At 41.3% G+C, this 27,591-nt stretch overlaps 1 protein-coding gene across 1 annotated transcript in view; it reads right to left on the reverse strand.

Moving 5' to 3' along the window:
* tgfb2 (transforming growth factor, beta 2) overlaps positions 1-27,591 on the reverse strand; it is a 99,135-nt gene that overhangs the window by 63,228 nt on the left and 8,316 nt on the right. Inside the window, exon 2 of the mRNA XM_060831452.1 lies at positions 1,852-2,015. Coding sequence (XP_060687435.1) covers positions 1,852-2,015 — 164 coding nt within the window. The remainder of the gene's footprint in view (positions 1-1,851; positions 2,016-27,591) is intronic.

The raw sequence follows: 27,591 nt of genomic DNA on the forward strand, positions 1-27,591 counted from the left end.
GGTTCTGGGATGTGCCTTTGAATGTTTTCTAATGGTGAAAGTGCAATATAAAGGCAAGTTGTTGATAATAATGTGCGTACCCTTTGGTTGCGTTAAAGCTTTCCCAGTCTGCTACAGTTCCATTGTGCTTTGTATTTAAGCCGCTGTTAATTCTACACAATAGTTTCTTCATTTCTTGGTTATCAGAGTTAATCCAAGATATGGACTTAGGCTGATAAATAACCCCAAAAACTCGCATTTGCATCGTATCTTCAACATAAGGAACTTTTGCAAGAGTTTCCAAGGAAACTTACTCAGACAAAAATTAATATGCATCTTGACAGCTGCATTGATGTAGCTAATGACATCATCACATGCCACAGCTTCTGATGTGTACCAGCTTTATGTTTGACACAAGTGGACACAATGTTAATCCACCATAATGCTACCATTTTCACTAGGAACACCAAAGTTGGAAGCAATACTGACATTCTACTTTCACATACTGCTCCAGCATTTACAGTCATAACAAGATGAATGTAGCTAAATCTCATGTGTAATAGGAATATCATAAGAACACACACAAATATCCTCCCCTATGACCAGCACTGTGAACAGAGAAATTACACTCTCAATATCATATTCAGCATGGCTCGCAGCTTAATGAGAAAATCATATTTAACATATCAAATATTATTATCTCATTCTGCCTCATAAATTGTCTTAATATTTTGGTAAATCCATATTATACTAGTTAAATATCAGTATATCAATACTGATCTTGAAAACTCACAAATACTGAATGTATAGTAGATCATATTTTAAAAATTCATATACACCAAAAAGTTGACAATTTGAATATAAATCAACAATTCAAAACATAACCTTAAATACAACCTCGAATCCCAGTGCCATTGTTTTAAAATAATTAAATCAGACAAGTCATTTTTTAGTCCATGAGATTTCAGACTTTTCAACAATTCATTTTTTGTTCATGAAAATAAATTAAAACTTAGACTTTTGTCTATGACATAGAAAAAAATGGTCATACTGAAGAGTGCAGTGGCACATAAGTTAATTTATGCTGCTGGCTTGCCCCATACATTGACTACTTGTGATATAGAGGAGAAACAAACATGTGTTTTTATATTGTTGAAGCCAAAAAGCTGTGATGGGATATGTAGGTACAAAGCAGATAACATTTGGTAGCATTACACACACCCTTCCCAAATGTTAGTTTTTTAGCAATATTTTGTTGGTAGTCTGGCAGCATTTTGAAGTGCACTCAGTGAAGCTTAGCCTTTGAAGTAAAAACAAACTTGCTCTAAATGTTTTAAGTATTAGATTAGACCAACTGTTGTATGTTACAATTGTCTCTTCATTTTGAGTGTAACAGAGCAGATTGCTGATTCACATTAATAACACAGTGACGTATCTCAAAGTTACAGCAAATCATGAAAATAGAACAGGGGTTGTAATGCTGGAAATACAAAAAAACTCTTGTCTTGCAGGACATGGCTCACTAAGAAATGTCAAGTAATGCTAATCACCGCCCCAGTCAGCTATCAAGTATTATGCTGAATCATCTTGGAATCATGCATCAACCTAATCTCAGCACAGAATAATTCCAAGGCGTTTAGCATATTTTGGTGTGATTTTATAAAAGCAAGCCCCAAATGCCAAAGACACAATTTCAATATTTGACATACATATATGTAGAGTACATTGTTTCTCTCCAATAAAAAGTCTCTCCAAAAGTTACGCAATGAATTAATACCCAATAACTGGGCATCCAACAATTACTAAACGTTTAAATTAGCTATAAATAAAATAAACATTAAATGCATTAACTTAATGAAAATGAAAAATGACCTGATAAAGTTCTATTCGTTGTTCCTCTACTTTCGCCTTTGGATTCTGTAAACGAAACACTCTGAACTCTGCCTTCACCAGGTTCGAAACATTTTTCTCCATTGAGGTGACGTCTAAATACACACGTCTGAAGTATGGGTTATATTGTTGGGATGGGATGACATCTACATGAAAAAGCACAGAGTAATGGCAAGTCAATATATCAGCAAAGACCAGCTTGTATATGTGTAAAAACTATTGATGCCAGGATACAAAGTATTAGTTTCAGTCAGTTATCTGAGATGTCCTACATTGTCTGTGACCCCTGCTCCCAGGTTTCGTAAACAATCAGTTTAAATATAAACCATTCAATTATGATATTTTTCACATTCTGAACCTGGCATTATGTAATAACAACTTGTTTCAGAGGGTAAAAAGCCGCAGGTTTCCATGTAAAGTAGGCATCATTTCTCCCTCCACCCTGCAGGCTCCCTGCCTCTATTCCTGATGAAGGACTTTTGCCTGAAACGTCGATTTTCCTGCTCCTTGGATGCTGCCTGACCTGCTGTGCTTTTCCAGCACCACTTTAAACCTATTTGTACTGCTGAGCTGTAAGATAAAATGTTACTATTATAATACTTTAACTCTACAGCAGTAATACACAAGACGCTATAGCTTTGCCTCAGAACTTCTAAATGGCCCCTTATTTTGCCCTTCCGTGTAACACATAGCAAGTTCTTCGCAAGTAATGTATCATCACAGTTAGTCAGGATATTAATAAAACATCTGCTCTAATGGAATTGCCAAACTAATAATTCATTTTAACAGCACAGACTGCATTCTGTAAGATATCAGGCATTAACATAAGCATTAGTGAAGAAAGTATTATGTAACAAATAATATTGGTAGAAATTAAGTAAAAGGCTGTAATTTAATCTTGTCGGTTCAGCTCAGGTCCCTGAACAGTTTGAGCTGCGCTTTTGCCACTTCTGACATTACCTGGATTCTTCAGTTTAGTAACTAGCTTGTTACTTTTTCTCAACTGTGTATTATCCTGCATACATATGTTCTCTTTTCCTGTTGGGAAACGGTTTGAATTAAAATTCATGGCATTGATTTCACGGCTTCTTTCTGCCAGTCTTGTAATTTAATTCCCTTTTCTTTTGGAAAAATGGTAGTGTATCTTAAGGACTTCAACATGTGGATATGGAAAAGCCGTCCTCTGGTTTAGTTGTTAACCAAAGGTGTCCCACAATCTGATAACTACTAATTTGTAATAACCACTGCAATACTTGAGCAACTTAAACACTAAAATCTCCTGGCAATTTTCAAAATTACCAGGAGATTTTAGTGTTTAAGTGGCTCAAGTATTGCAGTGGTTATTACAAATTAGTATTACAGCAAAATAAGTAATATAAGTAATAGCAGGTGTCTGCAAACATAATTGATGAGTACAACTCTTTGGGTTTGAATGGTGCAAACATATTGTGCCTCCATCTCTGGAGGTCAAAGTCAAGCTGTTTCCATCAGTTTCCCAGTGATTCAGCAAATGACTGTTACAGGACAGGAAATTCCCTGCTGTGATGTGTTCTGAATTCCCTGTTTTCTGTTGGGAGAGTGTTGGGTATGATATAATTAGAATTAACACTTGAAGTAGATTAGGGCTCCTGCACCCAAATTATCCAATGGCCCCTGCTGGAGATATGTGTATGAATCTTAGAATGGACAGGTTCAGACTCTGTTGTGATATTTCCATTGTATAGTAACCTCCTAGTACTCAATGCCAAATGTTATACACAAATGATAAACACTTGGGCACTATATTGAAAAACAATTGGAAATCATGGAACTGTATGCAATAGAGAGCCAATGAATTTTTGGGAAAAAAAAGGAGACAAGAGGAAAATAAGGATAAATATAGTTTGTCTACTCTCCAACAAACACAGAAATTGCTGGAAAAGCTCAGCAGGTCTGGCAGCATCTATGAAGAGAAATCAATGTTAACATTTCGGGTCGGTGACCTTTCCTCAGAACTGATGGTAGCTAAGGATGCCACCTACAATCAGTTCTGAGGAAGGGTCACTGGACTCAAAACATTAACTGTGATTTCTCTTTACAGATGATGCCTGACCTGCTGAGCTTTTCCAGCAACTTATGTTTTTGTTTCTGTTTTACAGCATTTGCAGTTCTTTCAGTTGTTGTCTACTCTCCATTCTGATTGTTGAATTATTATATGAAATATGTTTGTGTAAACTCAACCCTTTTCCCAAAAAAATAAGTTAACAAAATAACAATTCAATATTAATATTAGAACTTAATTCCGAGTCAAATAAAGTGAAACCTGTAACGAATACAAGCATCACATTGGTGCTGACTAAATACAAGCATCACATTGGTCCTGTGGATAATGTTAAAGAGCAAAATAATGTTACTTTTACCACCACAAGGTCACAATTTATTTACCAATATGAAAGATCATTTGACTTAATTTAATCTTTTCATTCTAAACAATAACTGTTCTTCTTATTTCTGGTATTGTCATGAAATTTGACAAGCTTGCATTAGAATTTCTGAATCCACACCACTAGTATATATTAGAAATGACACTGGCCCCAACACTGAGCCTTGGGACTCCTCGCAGAATTCATAACTCTACGACCCCAATAATACCCCATTAACCAATACCTAAGCAGCTGTATCCATTTTCCAATTTCTGTTTCATACACTAGTTTTATCCTAATCCCCATAACATAGATTCTAATTATGAAGAGATTCTTCAATCACCTTTTGCATATGATAGGAATTAGCACTGTTTATTTGGGTTGCTACATCCTAAAAGATGGCAAGGAATTTAATCTGGCAGAATATTGCCCAAAGAAAGCTATGTTGTCTGCTGTCAGCTCAGGTCAGTTTATAGAGACAATCCTCAATTTATCCTTGGTAATTGTTACATTTATTTGCATAAAATTAAATTAAAACTAATGAGCTATGACCTTGTTGACTCTACATTTGAAAATGAATATGTTTCCAATCTATTGATATCTTCATCATGCCTAATGACTTTCTCAATGATTTTCAGTGCCCCTCAGATGTTCTGTCGATTCATACTGGAATAAATAGCAACTTTGCTTTAGGATCTATTTGTTTAAGCCTTTCAGCTTGAACAAAACTTCCATCTTATTTATAGTGAAGTCCTGAATAGTCTTTTTCTGCAGAGGCAATCTTATTCAAGTCTTCCTTTGTGAATATTTGACTCGCTTTATCTGGAATTTTCACCGCAAGTTTAACGCATAAATTTGACTTGAAAATCATTGTAGAGAGTTGCCAATTATACAGAGTTTTGGCTGCTGCACCTCCAGAAACATTTCCTGAGTAGGTGGCTGAGTGTTCGAGGAACTGTGCCAGCTTCAGTATAACAGCTGACATTGATAAAGTGCCCCAGAAACCAATGCATGTCAATGACATCATCCTATCTACTCACTAGAACAAATCTAACTCCCCGAATCAGTATATTATTCCATATATGTACTGTAAATCCATTTGGATCCTAATAATGTGCATGTACAGTAGTGTTTCACCTTTTGGAGGAAGCAGTATCACTTATATGAGACCGCAATTTTAACACCCATCACTTATAGCCAGCTTGAGAAACAATACAATCAGCAACATACCTCACCTGGAAGTACACAAGGCACTGAGCAGAAGTCACAGGAAATGTTCCTTTCTCAAGCTGTGACAGTCACAAATCCAACTTTTTAGAAGTGGAATCATACATATCAATCCATTCTTTTCTGACTTTTCAACCTTCAACATTTGAAGTGAGAGTTGCGGGAATATATGTACAGTTAATAGAATATACTATTAAGCTCAATGCAGCCTCTGAGTGAAGTCCTGTAACTAGATGTGTTGCTGGTCAAAGCACAGCAGGCCAGGCAGCATCTCAGGAATAGAGTTCTCTATTCCTGAGATGCTGCCTGGCCTGCTGTGCTTTGACCAGCAACACGTTTGCAGCTGTGATCTCCAGCATCTGCAGACCTCATTTTTTACTCCTGTAACTAGATGACAGAGTCTGAACATTGTACAAGCAAACCAAAAGGATAATAAAATGTAAGATAACATAACAAATTAACAGTTTTATTGTAGGAGTCTGCAGCCCTGGTGGGGAGTCCAGAGTATTGCCAGGGTAATGTGAAATCAGGAAGCTTTTCTTCAAACAATGAGTAACAGAAGTCTGGGACTCTCTCCTCCCAAAAGCTGCTAAGACTAGATGAATTTAAATTTTCAAGGCTGAGACTTGTAGATTTTTGTCAGGGACATTTATGATAGAAATATATTAAGGGATAAGGAACAAAATGAACTGAGGGTAAATGAGGTAAAGATGCAGATTAGCAATGATCTCAGACAAACAGAGGAATTGAACACCATACTCTCCTTCCAACTTTCTAGTTTTAGAGAATATTACAGGGAATATAGCATTTTGATTTTAGCCATCCTTTATATTGATGGAGTAACATTTTGTTCTCCTGACTGCGTATGGTATGTTCTTCTCAATATCTGGTAGCAAGACAAACGGACAATTATCAGCAGCAGTCCTTCAAATATACGCTTTGAAATGCTGCCAGACAAATCTTGACATTGCCTACATTCTGGATTATTTTCCATAGTCCACAGAGTCCAGGTGACCTCAAAACAAAAACTGGCCAATAAAAACAGATGTAAGTGGCCTGGATAGCAAGTTGCTCCAACCTACATGAAATATGTTTTTGGATATAGAGGTCACCATGACAACACCTTTGGCTAACAGATGTTTTGGCTTGTTTTCACAAAATTACAGTTTAAACTAATTCATGTTCCCAATACAGAAGGACACACTTAACCCTTTCTGGACAGACTTCAATATTTCCCCAAAATTAGTTCTTTTCCATCTAAAATGCTAGTTTATTTTTTGGAAATTAACTAAATAGTTTGAGTGATGGACAAATCAGAAGTAAAAATGTAATCGTTTGTTTCCAAACAGAAGTGAAAGAGCATTGGTTTCATGACACCATTTCTGTCTCTGAGTCAGATGTTCTCTCCAGTGTACCCCAGCAGAGGAGCTGAAATTTCAGATCTGAAATCTAGCTTCATATCCAATGGGACATATGGATCTAGTGAACTAGTCCCTCCTCTTTCTTGTACATAACTATATAATAAAATTTACCACGAGAATTGTTGAAACTTGAAAATCATGTGGGATTATATGGTGGACATTTCAGTTGCACGGGTTGATGGCACTTTTCAGAAGAATCAGGTGTACACATTTTGGGACAAAGTGGCACCATGAGCCTTTGAGTTCAGGAGAGACTGCCTAACAACAGCTTTTGGAATGATCCGACTGCAGTTTGTTAGAGACCTTAATTGCAGTGCACTCAGGCATCCTGAAGCTTGCAAACAAGAAGCATCTCTCTCTGTCTCTCTGAGTAACAAAAGACAAAACTGGAAAACATTCGAATACAAAAAAACACCTGGATCCACCCCACTGGCTATTGAATGGGAGATCAACTATCACTCTGCAGACAACATTACGTCCTCAACACAAAGAAACATCAAAATAACAATTTAAAACACTCATTCTGCCATTGTGGTACAGATGTTTGAACCAGAGAATTTTTGCTTTCCTGTTTATATTTTCCCACACATAAAATTTGTGTCAAGCTGTCTGTCTTTGTCTCAATTATGGATGAATCTGTTGTGTGTTTGGGGTTTTAATGCAGTATACTTTAAGCTGTATCTTATTAATGACTAATCCATTTTGTTTGCCATTTGTTAAAGACTATGTTTATTTACAGTAAATAGTTATTTTCCTGTTAATGATGTAACTTGAAAGGGTTCAGAAAAGATTTACAAGGTTGTTGCCAGGGTGGAGGATTTGAGCTGTAGGGAGAGGCTGAACAGGCTGGGGCTGTTTTTCCTGGAGCATCAAAGACTGAGGGGTGACCTTATAGAGGTTTATAAAATCATGAGGGGCATGGATAGGATAAATAGACAAAGTCTTTTCCCTGGGGTGGGGGGGTCCAGAACTAGAGGGCATAGGTTTAGGGTGAGAGGGAAAAGGTATAAAAGAGACATAAGGGGCAACTTTTTCACGCAGAGGGTGGTACATGTATGGACTGAGCTGCCAGAGGAAGAGATGGAGGCTAATACAATTCCAACATTTAAAAGGCATTTGGATGGGTATATGGATAGGAAGGGTTTGGAGGGACATGGGCTGGGTGCTGCCAGGTGTGACTAGATTGGGTTGAGATATTTGGTCGGCATGGACGGGTTGGACAGAAGGGTCTGTTTCCATGCTGTACATCTCTATGACTCTATGTAACACAGTGTGAACTTGTTATGTACTTAATAGCTGTTAGTCATGCATTATGGGTGGCACGGTGGCTCAGTGGTAAGCATTACTGTCTCACATCACCAGGGTCCCAGGTTCAATTCCAGCTTTGGGTAACTGTGTGGAGTTTGCACATTCTCCCCCTGTCTGCGTGGATTTCCTCTGGGTGCTCTGGTTTCCTCTCACAATCCAAAGATGTGCAAGGCAGGTGAATTGGCCAAGCTAAGTTGCCCATAGTGTTAAGTGCAATACTCACAGGGAAATGAGTGAGGTTGAATTAGTCTTTGGTGTGGACTGGTTGGGCTGAAGGGCCTTTTTACACTGTAGGGAATCTAATCTTGGGGTTTAGTCGGATCATTACATATTTGTGACAGCTAATGGAAGAGTGGGGCTCAATTATTGGCGCACTCTACCCAAATAAGTTATGATGATTATATAATCTCATTTCAATGCAGCTTGCTATTTTCCCACACAGTGTAGAGAAACTAATGTTGGTTGCTCCTGAGGTGAAGGTGTGTGCACGTACCAAGCACCTCCAGTTCATTGCTTGCTCATCCAGACCTCCATCTTGGTCAGCATTTCCCAACATCTCATGGCACGCTCCACGAACAGCAACCATCTACATCCTTCATTCATTTGGTTGGCACTGGACATGTACCAGCCTTCCACATCAACATGGCACATCTCCAATTCAGATATGATACAGTTCACCCTTTCAATATTATACTTTGGAACTCACTGACACCTTCTGTAGCAATGTTGCTGCCAGGCCAGTTCATACATAGGCACAGGCACCCAGCTTGTGCATTGGAACAGTGCATCTCAGAGCTCTTAGCTTGTTCTTTTAGCACTCACTCACTTTGAGCCTACTTTGATGCTCATAGCATCTTTGCCCTGTGTGGCTTTGCCCTTTAGCATAGATTCAAAGGCAGGCAGTTTGTCATGGGTGTGGCTATGTGTCAACAGCACCATTTCACAATAATATCACAATTACAGACATGTGCCCGCAGCTTATGTGGCAAACTCATTGAATTTGCTTCAAATACATTTCCATGTATCAAAGTCTAAAGGAAGCAGGTTTCAATCAAGTTAAGGATCTGGTGTCATTAGTCAGGGGGTTCTGCCAAATTCAGTTCAGAGCATTGTATAATCTCAGTCCATATGCTTGAATGTAATCAGTCAGTCACTTGGGGCATTCGAGGTCAGGAATTTTGTATCACTTTGGATCATGGTCAGATCTGCAGGATCAGTGCAGACAATCTGGGGATTAGCAGTAAGTCAGTCACTGAGTTGCACAGTGTTCAATTAGGGGGTTTATCACGCAACAGTATGACCTCTCCTTTCAAGTTGATCGCAGGTGGGACAGAGTCAGTCTATGGGTTCTAGTTGACTTGAAGTCAAGCAGGCTTATCAGGTATACTACTGTGGTGGGAAAGTCAATTGTGGGAATTTGAGAACGCAAAATGGGATGTCGAGTGGACACAAACTGTAAAGGCTTATAACTCAATCATAGAAGGGTGGGAAACTATAATGCATTGGAGGCCACAGTTTACTGTGGGAAGGGAGTTTATCAATGCTCATCACCATCTTGGCTTCATTGGGGGAACAGTCCATCATGACAGTTGGCATAACTAAACTGTAGGACTGGGACTCAGGAAATAATGTTGGTAGATGAAGGTTTAAATGAAAATATTGGGTGAGAACATTTGGAATGAGGGGGTTGACAGGAAATGCAAAGAAGAAAGGAATTTGAAGGTTTCGGAAGATCATGTACATTAGCAGGCTAAGCCTGCTAGTCACTCTACAAAGTGTGACAAGCATTAGCTTCCATCTTCATCTCAATCACAAATGCACAATGGGAATTAAAAATGGCCGCACCATGCCTGGAGTGGGCAGAGTAAACTTTCCTCCTGACTGAAAGGGCCAGCTCTATGTGTAAGTGATTTGAGGACCTTCAAAGGCCAATACCATTTATCAAGCATTTACACAGTACAGGTTAAAGACATTATAATCATAGAATTTTTTATGTGAACCACAATCAGTAACCAACTGTGTTGATGACAAATCCTGGCCACAAGCAGCCTTGATCATGTCATTGTCACTGCATCATGATCACAATCATCTTCTTGAGGCTGAAGTGATTGCAGTTAACCTCAAGCGTGTCACCTGAAGGCCATAATTCACAAAGACAATCTACAATCTCAGAGGCTGCACACAGGCACAGACTGATATCCTCTCACCTTTAACAATATTTAACAACATACTCGTACATGCAATGTTGCCTTTTATTGGGTGAGGTGGGGCTGGGTGTTGGGGCGGGGGAGTTGGCGCATGGTTTCAGTAATCCTACCACATTTCCAATCTCCTCCTGTATTTGTGTAATATAGCTTGTGTTACAAACATTGAAACAAGGTCCACTACACCAGAAGACCATGGACAGACAACCCTCCTTGTCAGGGTCCTCCATGCCCCACTGCAACAAGGACTATTCCAAATGTGAGTAATACAAATGCTGACTGCTCACGTTATTAAAGACCCCTGTTGTTTCTTATATCACTCACTCAGGTTCATTGCAATCATGGGTAATGGGTCCAGTCACAGCAGGGTTTATCCTCACTGAAAGCACAGAGAAACTGAGGAAGAACAAATGACCCAGTAAGCCCAAGGCCAGCAGCAACCTCTAGCTGCTATTGAACTGTGTCTACATGAAGAATTTGCAGCTGAAGGTCCCCACAGGATGAGGAGGAGTTACAGAAAGTCCCCTCATTACTCAGTCTTTGACAAGGCCAAGGGTTGTGGTAGAACAGATAACAGGCCTCCTGAAAGTTAGGTTCTGATATCTGGGTCTGTATATGGGTGAGGAGGGTTGTAGTATACTCCAGACATGTAGTATGCCACATAATTTTTGCAAGCTGTGCTTTGCAGAAGTGGAGGGGTTATAATGGGTGCTGTGAAAGTGTAAGCAGTCTCCAAATGTGGAAGATGAGGATATTGAGCAGGAAGAATGGTACCTTTACTATGACAGCCCAGGCACAAGAAGTCAGACAGAACTTAACAGATATCTGTATCCAATTGATATGAGTTGGAAGAGGTCATCAATCATTGACTGTCAATCTGTTGTTGGTTGAAAGGCATGCAGCCCCTATTTATTGCCAGAAGCAAATGCAGCTTTTTTTTTTATCAGCTGCTCCTTTGCTTTTCCTATTGTTTAATAAAAGTTAATGTTAACAAATGTTTGTAGCCTTTACAATATGTGATGCTCTGATATTCCCCAAGACAAGATGTTATGTTGGACTGGAAATGAGTAGCAATCCTTCAGACAAAGTTTTAAACTGGTATGATGCTAAGGATGGGTAACCCTTGTAACTTCAATCCTGTAGCTGCAGTTACAAGAATAGTCAAACAAATTGGTGATAATATAAAGTGGCAATACCTTCTATTGCACATCTATGTCCAATGAAGGGTCACCAGTACCAACTATGTGGCCTTGCAAGCCTTGCTTTTACACTTCCCTCCTGCTGTCTGAAGGGTTATTTGTGGCTGGCAGTATTTGACCTGGTGCACAGCTGGAGTTTGAATATGGCGCTGGTGGAATAAATCCCAGAAGTTCTTGTCAATACTTCTGCTGCTGGTCAGTAGACTGATAGCGCAAGTGAGCAATTTCCGGCGTGATGCATCCATAATGAGATGAGTAGCGGAACATTATGTGAGATAACTTGCTAGAGCTCATGGAGGGAGACCCTCTGTGAAACTTCCTGAAATTGACACTTAACATAATTTTTGGCAAAACTTAGCCCCCACGTCTCTTTCTTTCAGCAAAACTTTGAAATACAAGTCTTTTCATTTGCTTGTTCTTGATTTATGTTACTGTGCATCTGAAAGCAGTTATACTACACAGCGAAAAATGTGAAATTACAATTCATCTTTCATAATTAACATTTACGTCTTACTTCAAATGCAAAATAGATAGAATTCTGTCATAATATTGATGCTTCTGAATGATGTGTGAATCATTTGAGGAGTGACATATGGAAACTGAAGCATGCTTTTGAGGAATAGATAACCTTTGAGTTGTGGCTCAAAAATCTTCCATCATTACTGATTTCTCTCACCTCATGTTTGGGTCTATAGCAAACTGATTGATAGAAATGGGATGCCAAGATTTGTTAACATTCCCATTCCATTGTATCATGTAACATCTCTAAATGATAGAATATGAACAAGATGGATTTTGGTCTTTTTCTAATCTACCAATTGATAAAGTCTAATCTTTTAATTTACAGGAAACGTTGCATTCCCACATGATCATCACGGTCATTACATTCGTGTTGTCATTTTCAAAACAAATATTAAGCTGCTAATAACAACTTCTTATTGTTAAATTATGTAATTCATACTTTGGATTTACATGCTGACTGTTAAATTCAGTCCCTGGTTTGGAGTTTTGTGCTTTATCCTGGTTTTTACTAACAGGAATAACAGCAAGTTCTAATTTTGTGTTTATTTTGTGAAACACGCAAAAATATATTTGACTTTAAAGGGTGAAAGGAGGCTTATTGCCATGGTGGTATGGTGTATTGTTACACCAATGTGCTGTAATACATGGTCCAGCACATGGCACGATACTATGCTGGGTTCCATGGCCCACATGTGAGTTCCAAACATTACTTTAGTCCTAAGGTTATAACTCAATATCAAATCCAAGAATTTAACCCTGTTTTGATCCAAAAGATAAACTAAAGGGAATCACATATCATATCACTTATCTACCCAACACAGCATGGAGCATCAGAAGGGGTTTAGATGGGCTGCAGGTAAATGAAGGGAATAAAGCAGGATACCTGTGCAGACGTACTTAAAAATATCTAACATGCCTGATTCATTCTTGTAGCACTATCCTTCAAAAAAATATTCAGCCACAGTTACCACAGTCTATGTTGAGAAAATGAATCAAGTTAGAGCTACAGATCTTTATTGCTATTATTTCTCTTTTCAAGAATTTCTGAGTTGTTTCAATCTACGTTTAGTTTGAACAACGGAAGGTAACTTTATAGGCACACAAATGAAGACAACTGTTTTGTGCTGTCATTCTGACTGATTCGAAAATATTTTAGAAGCCATAAATAAGACTTGAGGGAGGGTTGCAGAATGTTGTGTGGTAGTTATTTTGCGAAACTTCACTTGCCAATATTAGTTTCTATACACCTTTCTCATAAAATGAGAAGCTTTAAATTCCACAATCCTTCATAAGGAGTGGAATTAATTTGCAATTGATGCTGCTCAAGAAAGTTAACACTTTGTAGTGCTATGTATAAACCATTGAACCAACTTTAGTGGCAAGGAACATTTACTTCAAATCCAGAAACTGCTCCTTTTGTATCTGGATTAATTTGTTTCAGTGTGGTATAAACATGAGGTAGTGAAATAGTTGCCTGTTTTCCATGCCACTCAAATGTCTGTTCCACATGAAAACGGGCAGCTGATCCACTCTCACTAGCTTCCACCCCAGTCTGCGTTTAAAATAAGTTGGAGTTGTAAACAAGCTAATATCTTAATGCTGCCTTTGAAACGGTGAAGTTATTTCCCAAAACTGCACTCAGGTAAGTCACCTCCTGACTGTAAACGGTACTGCTGCTTTTCAGGAAAACTCACTCCACAGGAATTCATTTTCCTGAGACCTACAGTACATTTCCAGTCACGTGGAGGAAACTATGGCCAGGAAATTCCTTGAACCTGCTTGTACTCTACCAGCATAACTTTGCCTGGAATGTGGCATAACGAGATTCATGGTATGCTTCTGGAAAAATATTTATGGCAGATCAAGACCAGCTCCAAGGGACCTGCTGGTCGATGGAAATATCATTTTAGACCATTAATCCACGTATACTGATGGATTGTCAAAATTTTGGTGCTGGTAGCATAAAAATCATCAGCACAAAACTGCTCCAAAAACATGTTGGCAGGGGGACACAAAGTTGCTCCAGTGGCAGGGACACCCAGTTTCTTGGCTTCATCCCTTTATGGACTATTTTTGCAGTAGTGAAATGGGGGCAGCACCAGGGCTACCTTTCCACAGTCAGATTATTCAGTCAGTCTCTGGGTTGATGCAGGTGTCAATGAGCCCAGTGTAACTGTTTAGAAGTGGCCTCTTGGTGTCAGATGGAGAAGGGGGGGGTGGAGGAGGAGGAGGAAGTGATACTCTGCAGGGACCCATCCTGCCTGCCTCGTGAAGCAGTAACTACAGGCCATTCCATCAATGAATGCTCTGCTGCCTTTCACCATGCTGACTTGGCTGCCAAAGTCACTTTCTGGTTTAAATATAAATTTGGCAGCAACTTTCCAGCAACTCCTGAAACCAAGCACATCCCAAACACAGCGCTTTGTGTTCCATGATACTCATTTGGAAAGGTCACGAGGGGAACCTAATCTCTGGGCTGCCCAAGGTCTCTGTAAGCTTTGCCCAGGCTTGCATCCTGGAGAGAACACTTCAGTTTTGCTGCAGAATGTCACTACAACATGAAAGTTGCAATCGATAAGCCCAGTCTATTGGTCGAGAGAAGGGGTATTTCAAGTAGCCTTCCTTGATGGGACAGTCCATTGTGACCCACTGGTCAGCATTGGCCAGCTCAAATCAGATTGTCTCTAATGGGTAAAGAACTGATCTGCTTCTACCTTTCTCCTTCAATACAGATTAGAGTTTTACTCAACAAGTGGACATAATCTGTCACATTAAACAAAAAAGAAGTTAAGTCTTCCATCAGCAAGCACTGCTTTGAGAGAAGAGTATAGCTGGCTGATAATGTGCATTTCACATTTACTGGAGTAAGTGATAAGGAACCTGATGGGGTGAATATAGATGCACCTTATCTTCCAGAGATCACTGACAAAGGGCAGAATGCTGAAAGGATCCCAGGTTCAACCAGCAAGGGAAGAACATAGAACAAAGAATGTTATAGCACAGTACAGGCCCTTTGATGTTGCGCCGACCTGTGAAAATTATCTGACGCCCATCTAAGCTACACCATTCCATTATTATACATACACATGTCCAATGCCAATTTAAATGCCTTAGTGTCAGTGAGTCTACTACTATTGCAGGCAGGCTGTTCCACACCCTTATTACTCTCTGAGTGAAGAAACTAGCTCTGACATCTGTCCTAAATTTATCACCCCTCAATTTAAAGCTATGTTTCTTGGTGTTATCCTTCACCATCCAAGGAAAAAGGCTCTCACTGTCCACCCTATCTAACCATCTGATTTTTTAATACGTCTGATTAAGTCACCTCTCAATCTTCTTCTCCAATGAAAACAGCCTCAGTTCCCTCAGCCTTTCCTCGTAAGACCTTCCTACCATATCAGGAAACATCCTTGTAAATCTCCTCTGAACCCTTTCCAAAGCTTCCACATCCTTCCTATAATGCGGTGACCATAACTGCATGCAATACACCAGCTGTGGCCTTACCAGTGTCTTGTACAACTGGAAGAGTTCAGAGGAAACATGTAAGCAAAGTGTAGACTTTGTTGTAAGTAACTTGCCACTATTAATGACGGAACCCTCCACAAATGGTTCCGAATCTCAACTCAAACAGGGCCATTAGCCTCATAAGTATTTATTCTCCAATGTATGCTCCACTACAGCAGTACTGTGCGAAACCTAGCGCTGCTATCACCAGAATCACTAAGTAAGATTATCTTTATTCACTAAGGGAATTCAGTTGTAACAGTGCATGAGACAAGGCCCTCCTGCATTGGATGTTATGATCTGGGAAAGATAAATGACAATGGACAGAGACTACTTGTGCTATGCTGCTAATAGTTTTGTGTAACTCAAAGCTTCTTTTCCATAAGATGTCTGGAGACATTGAAGTTCAGGGCATTGGCACCAACTGAATCTGATTGACAGATACTGTGATACAAATCCCTACCTGCTATTCACCAGGGTTAGGGTGCAAGACTTCCTGATTCTCAATGAAAGCTGAAATGCTGTCCCTACATCAACATCACTGATACTGCCTGCCGAGTTATAAAAAAAATCCTCAACTTTGCTGATCTTGGTATCCTCAAACTTTCACAAACAAAGTGCATGAGGGAAATGAAAGATACTGGGAGATACCATCCACAGTAACACTTGAAATATATGGGAAACAAGAATGGGAAACTGCTGACTGTTTTGTGGTTAAAATCATTGAGATGGCACTTGTCATTGAATTCAAGTGGTCTGTTCTCTTTATTTGTAAGAGAGATCCAAGAAAGAAGATAGTGAATGCATTAATAGCAGCTCAAATAGAAAGCATATCAATAACTAAAGTTTGTAACTTTGCCAGAATATCCAGATGTCCTTCGACACATGGAATGCTATAACTGTACGAAATGATCAAAAAGGCAATAAGTCCATCAACAAAAAAAAATGAAAACATTGAAAACAAAGCCTGGGAGGGTCATCACTGACTGCAGTAAACAGTTGGTCAGATGGTGGAACCCTGCCTTGAGTTGTACCCTAGGGAGAACTCTGTCATCAAGGAAGAATTAGACTCTTCAGAATGCCTGCCTATCATGGAAGAGGATAATATCAAACCCACAACAGGACAGATTTGCAAAGCAATTGACTTCCTCCACATGCTGATGATATACCACCGGAATTTATCAAGCTTGGTGAACTGGCAATTAGGCAGTGTCTGAAAAAACTGCTGTTTCTACCAGAGGGAGAGGCAGTGACTCATGCGAAGCAGATGCGTAGACTGTGACCCTTGTACATGACCAGGGTCAACTGTAGTGAGTGCATCAAATATTGAGGCATCTCCTTGCTGGGCATCTCGGGAATATGCCAGACCATGCTGCTGACTGCCTCCCAGTGTGGCCTCAGGACTGGGAGATCTATAATTGACATGATTTTCTGCAGTAAGAGAAAAATCCATGAACAAAGAAGACATTGTCTTTATTGGTGACAGCAAATCATTCAACTATGTAAGAAGGAGAAAGTGAGGACTGCAGTTCGTGGAGATCAGAGCCAATAATGTGTTGCTGGAAAAGCACAGCAGGTCAGGCAGCATCTAAGGAGCAGGAGAATTGACATTTCTGGTATAAGCCCTTCATCAGGAATGGCTGAAGGGCTTATGCCTGAAATATCAATTCTCCTGCTCCTCGGATGCTGCCTGACCTGCTGTACTTTTCCAGCACCAGACGCTCAACTATGTAAGAAGAGATGGTTTATTTAAACAGCAGCAGAAAATTGACTTCTGGCTCACTGCATTATACTCTTTTTGTAAAGGGTAAGATCAATTAGGACAGCACAACATTACAAGCCTTTGATATTCACAGTGGGAATAATCAAATTCAATTACCATACACGAATGGGAAGCCATCAATATCTGCACAAACTCAGCCAATGTCACTGGATAAGTGACAGCTACACATCTAAAGACCATACATATGGTGAACTGGCCACTGGTCCATGACCTCCTGGGCAGACATATGTGCTCTGGTCCTTTTTCTGGGCTCCTTACTCCTGTCTCACCCCTACCTTAATCCTCCTTCTCACATCTTCTAATAAGGATATTTCTTTTTCCTTTAGCACTTTTCTCAAAGGCTACTTTGACACATCCTTTTCTTTGCTGCCATCATATATCTTCAGGTCATCTACAGAAGATGTCAGAATAGACAGAAGGCTAGTCATCCTTGCTCATTTGAGATCTAAGATAAAATTGCACTCAGACCTCACAGAGGGCTGTCTACACTCTAATGCTGTATTAGTATTCCATGCTAAGAAACATATTCAGTGGCAAATGGACAGATTCTCTCAAATGTGTAAAGAGACTGATTTGACCATCTGCATGAGGAAGAACATCATGGTGCAGGATATTGTCATACTGCCATTGATCAGCCCTGCTAATGTGACGATGGAGGATATTGCCAGCTTCTCATCTCCCACCTCCACAGTCAGCAGCACTATGTCACTTGATGCGTAAATCAACACACATATCACAGAAGCTTCAACTGAATGAGAGAGAATGGAACAATCACAACCTAACTGAGAATATCAAAACTAGGATCCTCAGAACACTCCTCTACAACAATAAGATCTGGACAATGTACACTAGACAGGAGTAAAGACTGAAAGGTTTCCATCTTTGCCATCTCCTATGCATCCTTTGCATCTCATGGAAGGACAAGGTCACTAACTCATTGCTCCTGAAGCAGGCAAATTCAATTACCATACATGAATGGGAAGCCATCAATGTCTGCACAAACTCAGCCAATGTCACTGGATAAGCGACAGCTACACATCCAAAGACCATACATATGGTGAACTGGCCACTGGTCAATGACCTCCTGGGCAGACATATGTGCTCTGGTACTTTTTCTGGGCTCCTTACTCCTGTCTCACCCCTACCTTAATCCTCCTCCTCACATCTTCTAATAAGGATCTTTCTTTTTCCTTTAGCACTTTTCTCAAGGGCTACTTTTTGATTTCAGAAACTTCTTTCTTATTCGCGCCAACTTGATACAGTCACTTAGTAACACCAACTTTTGCATTTATGTATTGCTGAAAAAGACCTATTTTGTTGAAGCTTTTCATCTAATGCTCATCAGGACAATTCACAAGAATAGCAATTCAATGGAAAAAAAAATAACATTTATACCAGGAGACAGGAGAGTGCTGATTGTTTGACAAGAGGACTCTGATTGATAGAAACATTGCCATGGAGAATATCACTGTGAATTCAACTGAGAAATAACTGCAAGGCTTTGTTTAAATTTCAAACCAGGCCGATTAACTTTAACGAGTCAGATTAATGCCCTGAAAAATGAACCAGTCAATGGCTGTCACTGATTTTGTTAAACTGAAATAGGCACAGTGTGTACAATCAGACCTGCTCTGTCTGTAAGGAGCAAGATCCACTCTATTAATATGTGTACCTCCAGTATATACACATTCACCACACTGTGAGCCTGACTGATATCCAAAATTATTAGGAGAGATCAGGACCTGAAAGCACAGCCTCAGAGTGAAGCAGTGACCCTTCAGAACAGAGATGTGGAAGGGTTTCTTTAGCCAGGGAATGGTGAATTTGTGGAATTCATGGTCGCGGAAGGCAAGTAATTGATTGTATTTAAGACAGAGATAGATAGGCTGTTGATTAGTAAAGGGATCAAAAGATGTGGGAGAAGGCATGAGTATGGTACTGAGAAACATATCAGCCATTATCGAATGATGGAGAAGACTTGATGGGCTAGATTGTCTAATTCTGCTCCTATATCTTACGGCATTCTGACTATTAATATAATTGCTTGCACACTCAGGATTATACAGCAAACATTGTTGAATTGCAGAATGACACATAATGTTGCACAGTGTGTTGCATATTTTGCAAGCACAGGATGGTTGAATACAGTCAGTAAATTGTTTGTTACAAATGGAAGAAGGAACATCTTGTTGGATATAATCGGTCAGTTTTTGGAACATATGGTCCACAAACATGGCATCACACCATTTTATTCAATTGGGTGTAATCTGATCAGGGTAGCCATTATCCAACATTATGGCTTAGATGTGCCTTTGTTCAGTATGTCTCACTTCATTGTTTTATGAGAGGGAAGGCTGTCACAATTAGTTGGGGGAAGTGATGATCTAGTGGTATTAATAGGCACAGGTAATATTCTGGGGACCCATGTCTGAATCCCAGCAAGGCAGATAGTAGAAGTTGAATTCAATAAGATGCTGGAATTAAGCATCTGATGCTAACTATCACATCTCAGGTTTATTAATGTCCTTTAGGGAAGATAGCTGCTGTTCTTACCTGATGTGGCCTCCACACCCACAATAATGCTATTGACACTTAACTGCCCTCTGTGCAATTAAAGAATGGCAATAAATTCTGGCCTAGCCAGCAACACCCATATTCTGTGAATGAATTTTGAAACAGGTTTCCCTCCAAGCTACGTGCTACCATCAAGACTTGAAATTTGGAACATATCACCGTCCGATCATCGCTGCTGGGTCAAAAGGCTAGAACTCCTCCTCCAACAGCACTGCGGGTATACTTATAGAGTCCAAGGTTTGCAGCAAGTGAATCTTCTCATACAGTGCCAGTTTCACACAAATATTTCAGCCTGAGAGTGGGGTTCTGAAGCCCACTGGGAGATTCTTTAGTGACATTCCCTAATATTAACATTCATCTTCACACTCTTTACGAATAAGACAAGGAATAATCTTATGAAAAGGAATACAATGTGTTTTTAAATAATATTTCTTATGTTATAACACTTATTGTTATTCATTTAAAATTAAATCTGCTTCAAACTATGCTTCCCAAGTCCTGTTTCTTTGTAACTCCAGACAGAGGCATAAAAATTGCCACAACTCCTCAGTGAGAGAATGAGGGCTGGCTGGAGGAAAAATACAGTTGTTGGAACTTATTCCAAGTACCACAGCAGCTATTACTACTTCAGGTCACACAACCCCAACATTTTAGTTTGTGACTCCATTTGAGTTGCCAAGATTGCCTAAGCCCAACTTGGGAAATCCCTGGCTTAAACATACTGTAAGGAATATTGCTCCTTTTAGTCATAGAGTCATAGAGATGTACAGCATGGAAACAGGCTCTTTGGTCTAACTCATCCATTCCAACCAGATATCCCAACCCAATCTAGTCTCACCTGCCAGCACCTGGCCCATATCCCTCCAAACCCTTCCTATTTATATACCCATCCAAATGCCTCTTAAATGTTGCAATTGTACCAGCCTCCACCACTTCCTCTGCCAGCTCATTCCATACATGTACCACCCTCTGCGTGAAAAACTTGCCTCTTAGGTCCCTTTTATATCTTTGCCCTCTCACCCTAAACCTATGCCCTCTAGTTCTGGACTCCCCGACCCCAAGGAAAAGACTTTGTCTATTTATCCTATCCATGCCCCTCATGATTTTATAAACCTCTATAAGGCCACCCCTCAGCCTCCGATGCCCTAGGGAAAACAGCCCCAGCCTACTCAACCTCATTAATAATTAAAACCTGATAATATCCCTTCACCTGAAAGAAAAACGTTGAAGTTTGTACTTACTGTGAGTGCACCGAATAAGCACAAAAATTAAGGAGTAAAGTTTAAGAACAAGCCCTGCTACATATTGGCAAGTTTTGAATAGTAATTAGATAATGTTTTCTTGGAAAGAAAACTGTGCCATTTCACTTATCTCAGCAGTAAGACAGAGAAAATATTTACCCTATTTGTCACAGCACACCAAAACTGGTTATCTGGAATACTCAATGCTATTTGCTTTTCTCCAAATGTAACTGTTCATAATGAAAAAAAAACGTTGAAACACAGAGAAAACATTTTACATGAGAATGATAAGTCCTTTAAAATAATGCACGATATAAACAAGAAAAGGCAATTGGGATGAATATTTCAATCATTTTACATGCAGCAAACTCCTTTTTTGGGATGATAGGCATTGTTGATGAGACTAGCATGCAGATCCCAAATTACTAATGAACTAAGTGAATTGTTAGGTATTTGAGGGCAGTTAAAAGTCAACATTATCGCTATGGATCTGGAGTCCCATGTAGATGAGAATGGATGAGGATGGCAGATTTCCTTCTGTAAAGGACACTAGTAAATCAGACTCTTTTTAAAACAACTGATGATATGGTCATTAATACTGAGACTATCTTTATAATTCCTGACTTAAGAACTGAATTTCGGCTCCACCAGCTGTTGTGGTGGGATTAAATCCCATGTCCCAGATCATTAGCTTTAGCCCACTGACATCTTTAGGGCGGCACGGTGGCATAGTGGTTAGCACTGCTGCCTCACAGCGCCAGGGACCTGGGTTCAATTCCCGACTCAGGCGACTGACTGTGTGGAGTTTGCACGTTCTCCCCGTGTCTGCGTGGGTTTCCTCCGGGTGCTCCGGTTTCCTCCCACAGTCCAAAGATGTGCGGGTCAGGTGAATTGGCCATGCTAAATTGTCCGTAGTGTCAGGTAAAGGGTATATGTAGGGGTGTGGGTGGGTTGTCGCTTCGGCGGGTCGGTGTGGACTTGTTGGGCCGAAGGGCCTGTTTCCACACTAAGTAATCTAATCTAATCTCCTGCCAGGTTTGGTAGTGAGGAATTTGATCCAAAGTCCTGTACTTGTTTTGTGTAACTGGGGCATTGCCTCGCCTCACCTCACCCATCTCTTACCTATTCAGTTTCTGCAAGGGATGACATGTTCCCAGACCAGAGAGAAATCATGGACCCTGGTGCTTCTCCTGCTGCTCCCCCATTGGAATATGACATCCTTTACAAACATGGCTTTGTCAATCAATGGTGCACAACTTGATTGTTCATATTATGCTACAGCTCCACCTTTTTGACTCTATGCAATATCCAGATAGCAGCAATATCAAAAAGATTTGAACCCCACAAGCACAACAAGGAACAATCCTCTGTACAAATGTAAAAATGTTGAACCAGCAGTGACATATTATGTTGGCACGTAACACCTGGTTTTACTTCCAAGTTTTAAAAAATGGCAAAACCTTCCAGTAAATTAGTACCATCAAATTTGTTATTTTTATCCACACAAGCAGGCTTTGTTAACAGAAATATTGCATCTTGCATTGAGAGATAAATATTTTCTCAGTTTAAGTTGAAGCAAGTAGTATTTATATCTTCCCAATGGGGAGAATATAACAGAAAAACAAAATACTGTCAATGCTGGAAATTTTAAGGAAAATTACTGGAAATATTCAGCAGGCCAGGCAGGATGATTAGAGAGAGAAGAAGAGAAATAAGACTTCAGGTTCATGATCTGCACTAGTTCAAATGGAAGGTCAGTGACCTCAGTGACTCTCTGCACAGATGTTGCCAGATGTGCTCAGCATTTCCACCACTTCCCACCTCTATTAGTTTTTGCCAGCCTTGCAAAAAAAAATCAGTCAGGCGTCTTGTGAGTCTTGCATTCCCCTTCAGCAAAAAACCCAGCAGCTGTTGCCTGTGATCAGGCTTGGCACAACATCAAACATGAACTTCAAAAAAAAGGCCCAGGTAGGCAAAACAAAAGCCACATACAACTTGCTGAGGCAAAATCATTCATTGTCAAATGAATAATTAATAAAAATGATCGTTAAAATGCAAGTCAGGATATCTAACTAATAAAACTTCTTGGCTTTATCACTCGAGAAGCAAGGTAGAGGTATACAGACCAGCCCCAAGATGTGGTCAACAGGGGGAGGGGACTACACATGATATGGAGTTGAGTTTCACTAACACGGACCCTGCACTCACCTCTAGTACCTCAGACTTTAAACTAGTCTTGATGGAATACATTTAAAGATGGGATTCAGATGTAAGTTGCCTTTCAGCCTGGATTTCTCTCCTTTCCTTGTTTGATGTATGTGTGGATACGTTTTTGGGAAGGGAAAAAGGGTGCATGCCCCCATACCAAACATGCGTGTCTGCTCAAATCACAACCACTCTCCAGATTCTCTCTCATTTACTCTCTCACTTTCCTGTTACTCTCATTCACTCAGTGTCTCTCACACCCACTTACTTATTTAGTCTTTCTTATTCACACTCACTCACTAATGGTCACATTCACTCCCTTGCTCATACCCAGTTATTTCCAAGTTCTCTCTCTTTCACATTTGCTGACTTAGTCACTGTCTCACAATCACTGCCTCACTAACCCTCATCATTGAGGGAAGACTGAGATCGGGAGGAATTTTTTATATTCTTTAGAAGAATATTCAGAACCAGACACAGAGGAGGAAGTTTTGGAGGAGGAAGTAGACAAGGATCGTGTCATAAAATCTCCAAACCCTGCACCTTCATATTCTGACTGGAGATTTGAGAATATGGAGCAATTAAGAATCTGTCCTCATTACTGGAATTTCACACGTTATTGATAAAGCTCCAGCCTACAATCCTCACCACAAACAAAGCCAGAAATATAGGTTCCCGTAATACTTCAGAGGGAGGGCCTCAGGTCAGGGAGATCATTCAGGAAACTGAAATGCCGGTGTTTAGGGTAGGAGCCATGTCGTGTATAGTATTACAAGAGAGGGAGGTGGTTTAGTTGAGAAGCTGGCCCCAGGGGTGGGTTGGTGGCAGGTCAAGGAGCTTGCCGAATGATGAAGGATCCATCAGCCATGATTCCACACATGCTAAGTGAGAGGGAGGGAGGTCTGATGCTGAGAAGGTGGCCTGGGTTTTAGGACCGTCATGGAGGTGAAGTTGTCATCATCAGCCAATAGCATCATGTGAGAGCAGTTAAGTGGTCAGGATATTAGATCCACATGGTTTGGTCCAGGAAGGACAGGACCATACACCACCGTTAAGAGAGGTGGCCGAGAAGGACCTTCAGGTGAGAGGTGTAAGACACTGGCAACTTTATTTCTATTCATTGAACTTGTCCTCAGTAGCCTGCACTTCCAAACAGGTCCACTTGTCCAATATATGGTCCACAACATGAGTCACACATAGTTGGAAAAAAGGAGGCAGTTCACTGACTGGGGAATCTGATGCATCCCATTTGCTCAATGATAGCTGTTCATTTGACCCCAGCAATCCCTGCCTCAGCTGAGGGCCACACTCTCTCAGAATTGCAAAGGACCCACTCTGTACTACATCTCAGGAGAATTCATACTCTCAGCAAACAGTATTTCAATTCCATCTCAAACATCAAAAACTGTAAGTACAACAAACTTTTATCTACCCACCTCCAGTGGGCGGCACGGTGGCACAGTGGTTAGCACTGCTGTCTCACAGCACCTGAGACCCGGGTTCAATTCCCGACTCAGGCGACTGACTGTGTGGAGTTATGCACATTCTCCCGTGTCTGCGTGGGTTTCCTCCGGGTGCTTCGGTTTCCTCCCACAGTCCAAAGATGTACGGGTCAGGTGAATTGGCCATGCTAAATTGCCCATAGTAAGGGGTAAATGTAGGGTATGGGTGGGTTGCGCTTCGGCGGGTCGGTGTGGACTTGTTGGGCCGAAGGGCCTGTTTTCACACTGTAAGTAAACTAAACTAATCATAACCCGCGCTCCTCAAACAGTCCAGAAGATTCCCCTAGCCTCGGAAACTACTCAGACACCATTAGCCATGCGGCTGATGCAGCTGCCACCCCCAAGCTGATTGATGATGTCACTTCCGTCCCCATCATGCCCACTCCCACAACCACTTCCTCATGCATCACACGTGACATCACTTCTGCCCTCACATCATCGCTGATGCCACATGCTCAGTGACTTTCGCCACCACTTCCGCCCCCACCAGCGCCACTCACCTGCATTCTGCTAACACGCCCCGCACAGACCCCACTGTCACGATCCCCACCCCGCAGAACCCTGAGGGGAACACTACCCCTGCTCATGACTCCACCCCCATTCCCCCCACCACCACACCCACTCCAGTTACAGGTTCCGCCCCCACTCTAGGCTCCACACCCACACCAGATCCCAGCTCCCAGCCCTGCCGAGTTTTCAGCAGCCCCCCAGACCTCCCCCTCACTGAGGACGATTGATCAGTCCTCAACAAAGGACTCACCTTCATCCTCCTCCATCCACACATCAATACATGCCGTGACGTTGAACAATTCTTCCATTGGCTCCGCCTCCGAGCTTACTTTCACAATTAGGATTCCCCTTTGCCCACCTCCAACACACTGCATCCACCTGGACACCCCGTGCTGGCCTATTACCTGCCCTCTATCTCTTCATTTCCAACTGCCACCGGGACACTGCCTCAAACTGTCTACCTCCCTCCCCCACTCCAACCTCTCACCCTCACAACGCACAGCCCTCCAATCCCTCTGCTCCAATCCCAACCTCATCATCAAGCCAGCGGATAAAGGGGGCACAGTGGTAGTCTGGCGCACTGACCTCTTCACCGTTGAAGCCAAATGCCAACTCGAGGACACCTCTTCCTACTGCCCCCTCGACCATGACCCCACCCACCATCACCAAACCATCATCTCCCAGACCATACAGAACCTCATCACCTCAGGAGATCTCCGACCCACCGCTTCCAATCTCATAGTCTGGGAACCCCGCACTGCCCAGTTCTACCTCCTTCCACAAGCCTGACCACCCTGGCTGACCCATTGTCTCAGCATGCTCCTGCCCCACTGAACTCAGCTCTACCTACCTCGACACTGTCCTATACCCCCTAGTCCAGGAACTCCCCACATATGTTCGGGACACCACCCACACCCTCCACCTCCTCCAAGACCTCCGTTTCCCTGGTCCCCAATGCTTCCTCTAACTTATATCTCCACGCTTCAGGCTCACTGTCTTTATTCCTGATGAAGGGTTTTTGCCGGAAACGTCGATTTCGCAGCTCCTTGGATGCTGCCTGAACTGCTGTGCTCTTCCAGCACCACTAATCCAGAACCCAGCAATCATTGGCCAATTAGCCTGACAATTCACATGGTTCACATGCCAGATTAGCTGCTTTGGACACAAGCTTGACAAGCTGCATGGCCAATGAGTCCAAGCCTTTTAAACACACGGACCCAGAGATTGTTACAGTCTGCAGGCTGCCCTCAGTCCCCAAACTAATTTTAGTACCTTAGGTCATGTCATTTAACCTGTCACTTGTAGGTGTGCAAAACCAGGCTGAAGTGACCCACTCTCAATCTCTCCATCCTTATGGTGGCAAAGATATCTGACTACTGGGCAGCACGGTGGCACAGTGGTTAGCACTGCTGCCTCACAGCGCCAGAGACCCGGTTTCAATTCCTGACTCAGGCGACTGACTGTGTGGAGTTTGCACGTTCTCCCCGTGCCTGCGTGGGTTTCTTCCGGGTGCTCCGGATTCCTCCCACAGTCCAAAGATGTGCGAGTCAGGTGAATTGGCCATGCTAAATTGCACCGTAGTGTTAGGTAAGGGCTAAATGTAGGGGTATGGGTGGGTTTCGCTTCGGCGGGGCGGTGTGGACTTGTTGGGCCGAAGGGCCTGTTTCCACACTGTAAGTAATCTAATATCTAATCTACTGCACTGTACTTTTTCTACTTGGCACTATTAAAAGTATTACTCATTCTGCAGAGAACTGCATATGTGTTTTACCGTGCTGCACCCATTAATAAATAAGTACTACATTCAGCACGTCAGTTTTCCTTCATATTTTGTCAAAGCTTGTCTAAAACATCCTTATCAAAAATGGACAAGTATCAAATTATGAAAGAGGTTCTAAAGACTGCAGTTTGGAAGAGATGGCACTCTGAATAGTGGGTTTAAGAGACTGGAAAGGACATGGTAGGAAAGAAGCAATGAAGGTGGAAGCATGACTATTCTCGACAAATCAATAAAAATATCAAAACCTGTATATTGCTGTGAAGTAGCAGCAATCCGGAATCAGAGGGATAGTGGTGAGTGTCTTTCTTTCCTCCTTTAAATTTATAAAAAGGAAATATCA

The sequence above is a fragment of the Hemiscyllium ocellatum genome, chromosome 10, assembly GCF_020745735.1.
Source record: "Hemiscyllium ocellatum isolate sHemOce1 chromosome 10, sHemOce1.pat.X.cur, whole genome shotgun sequence".
Taxonomy (NCBI): domain Eukaryota; kingdom Metazoa; phylum Chordata; class Chondrichthyes; order Orectolobiformes; family Hemiscylliidae; genus Hemiscyllium; species Hemiscyllium ocellatum.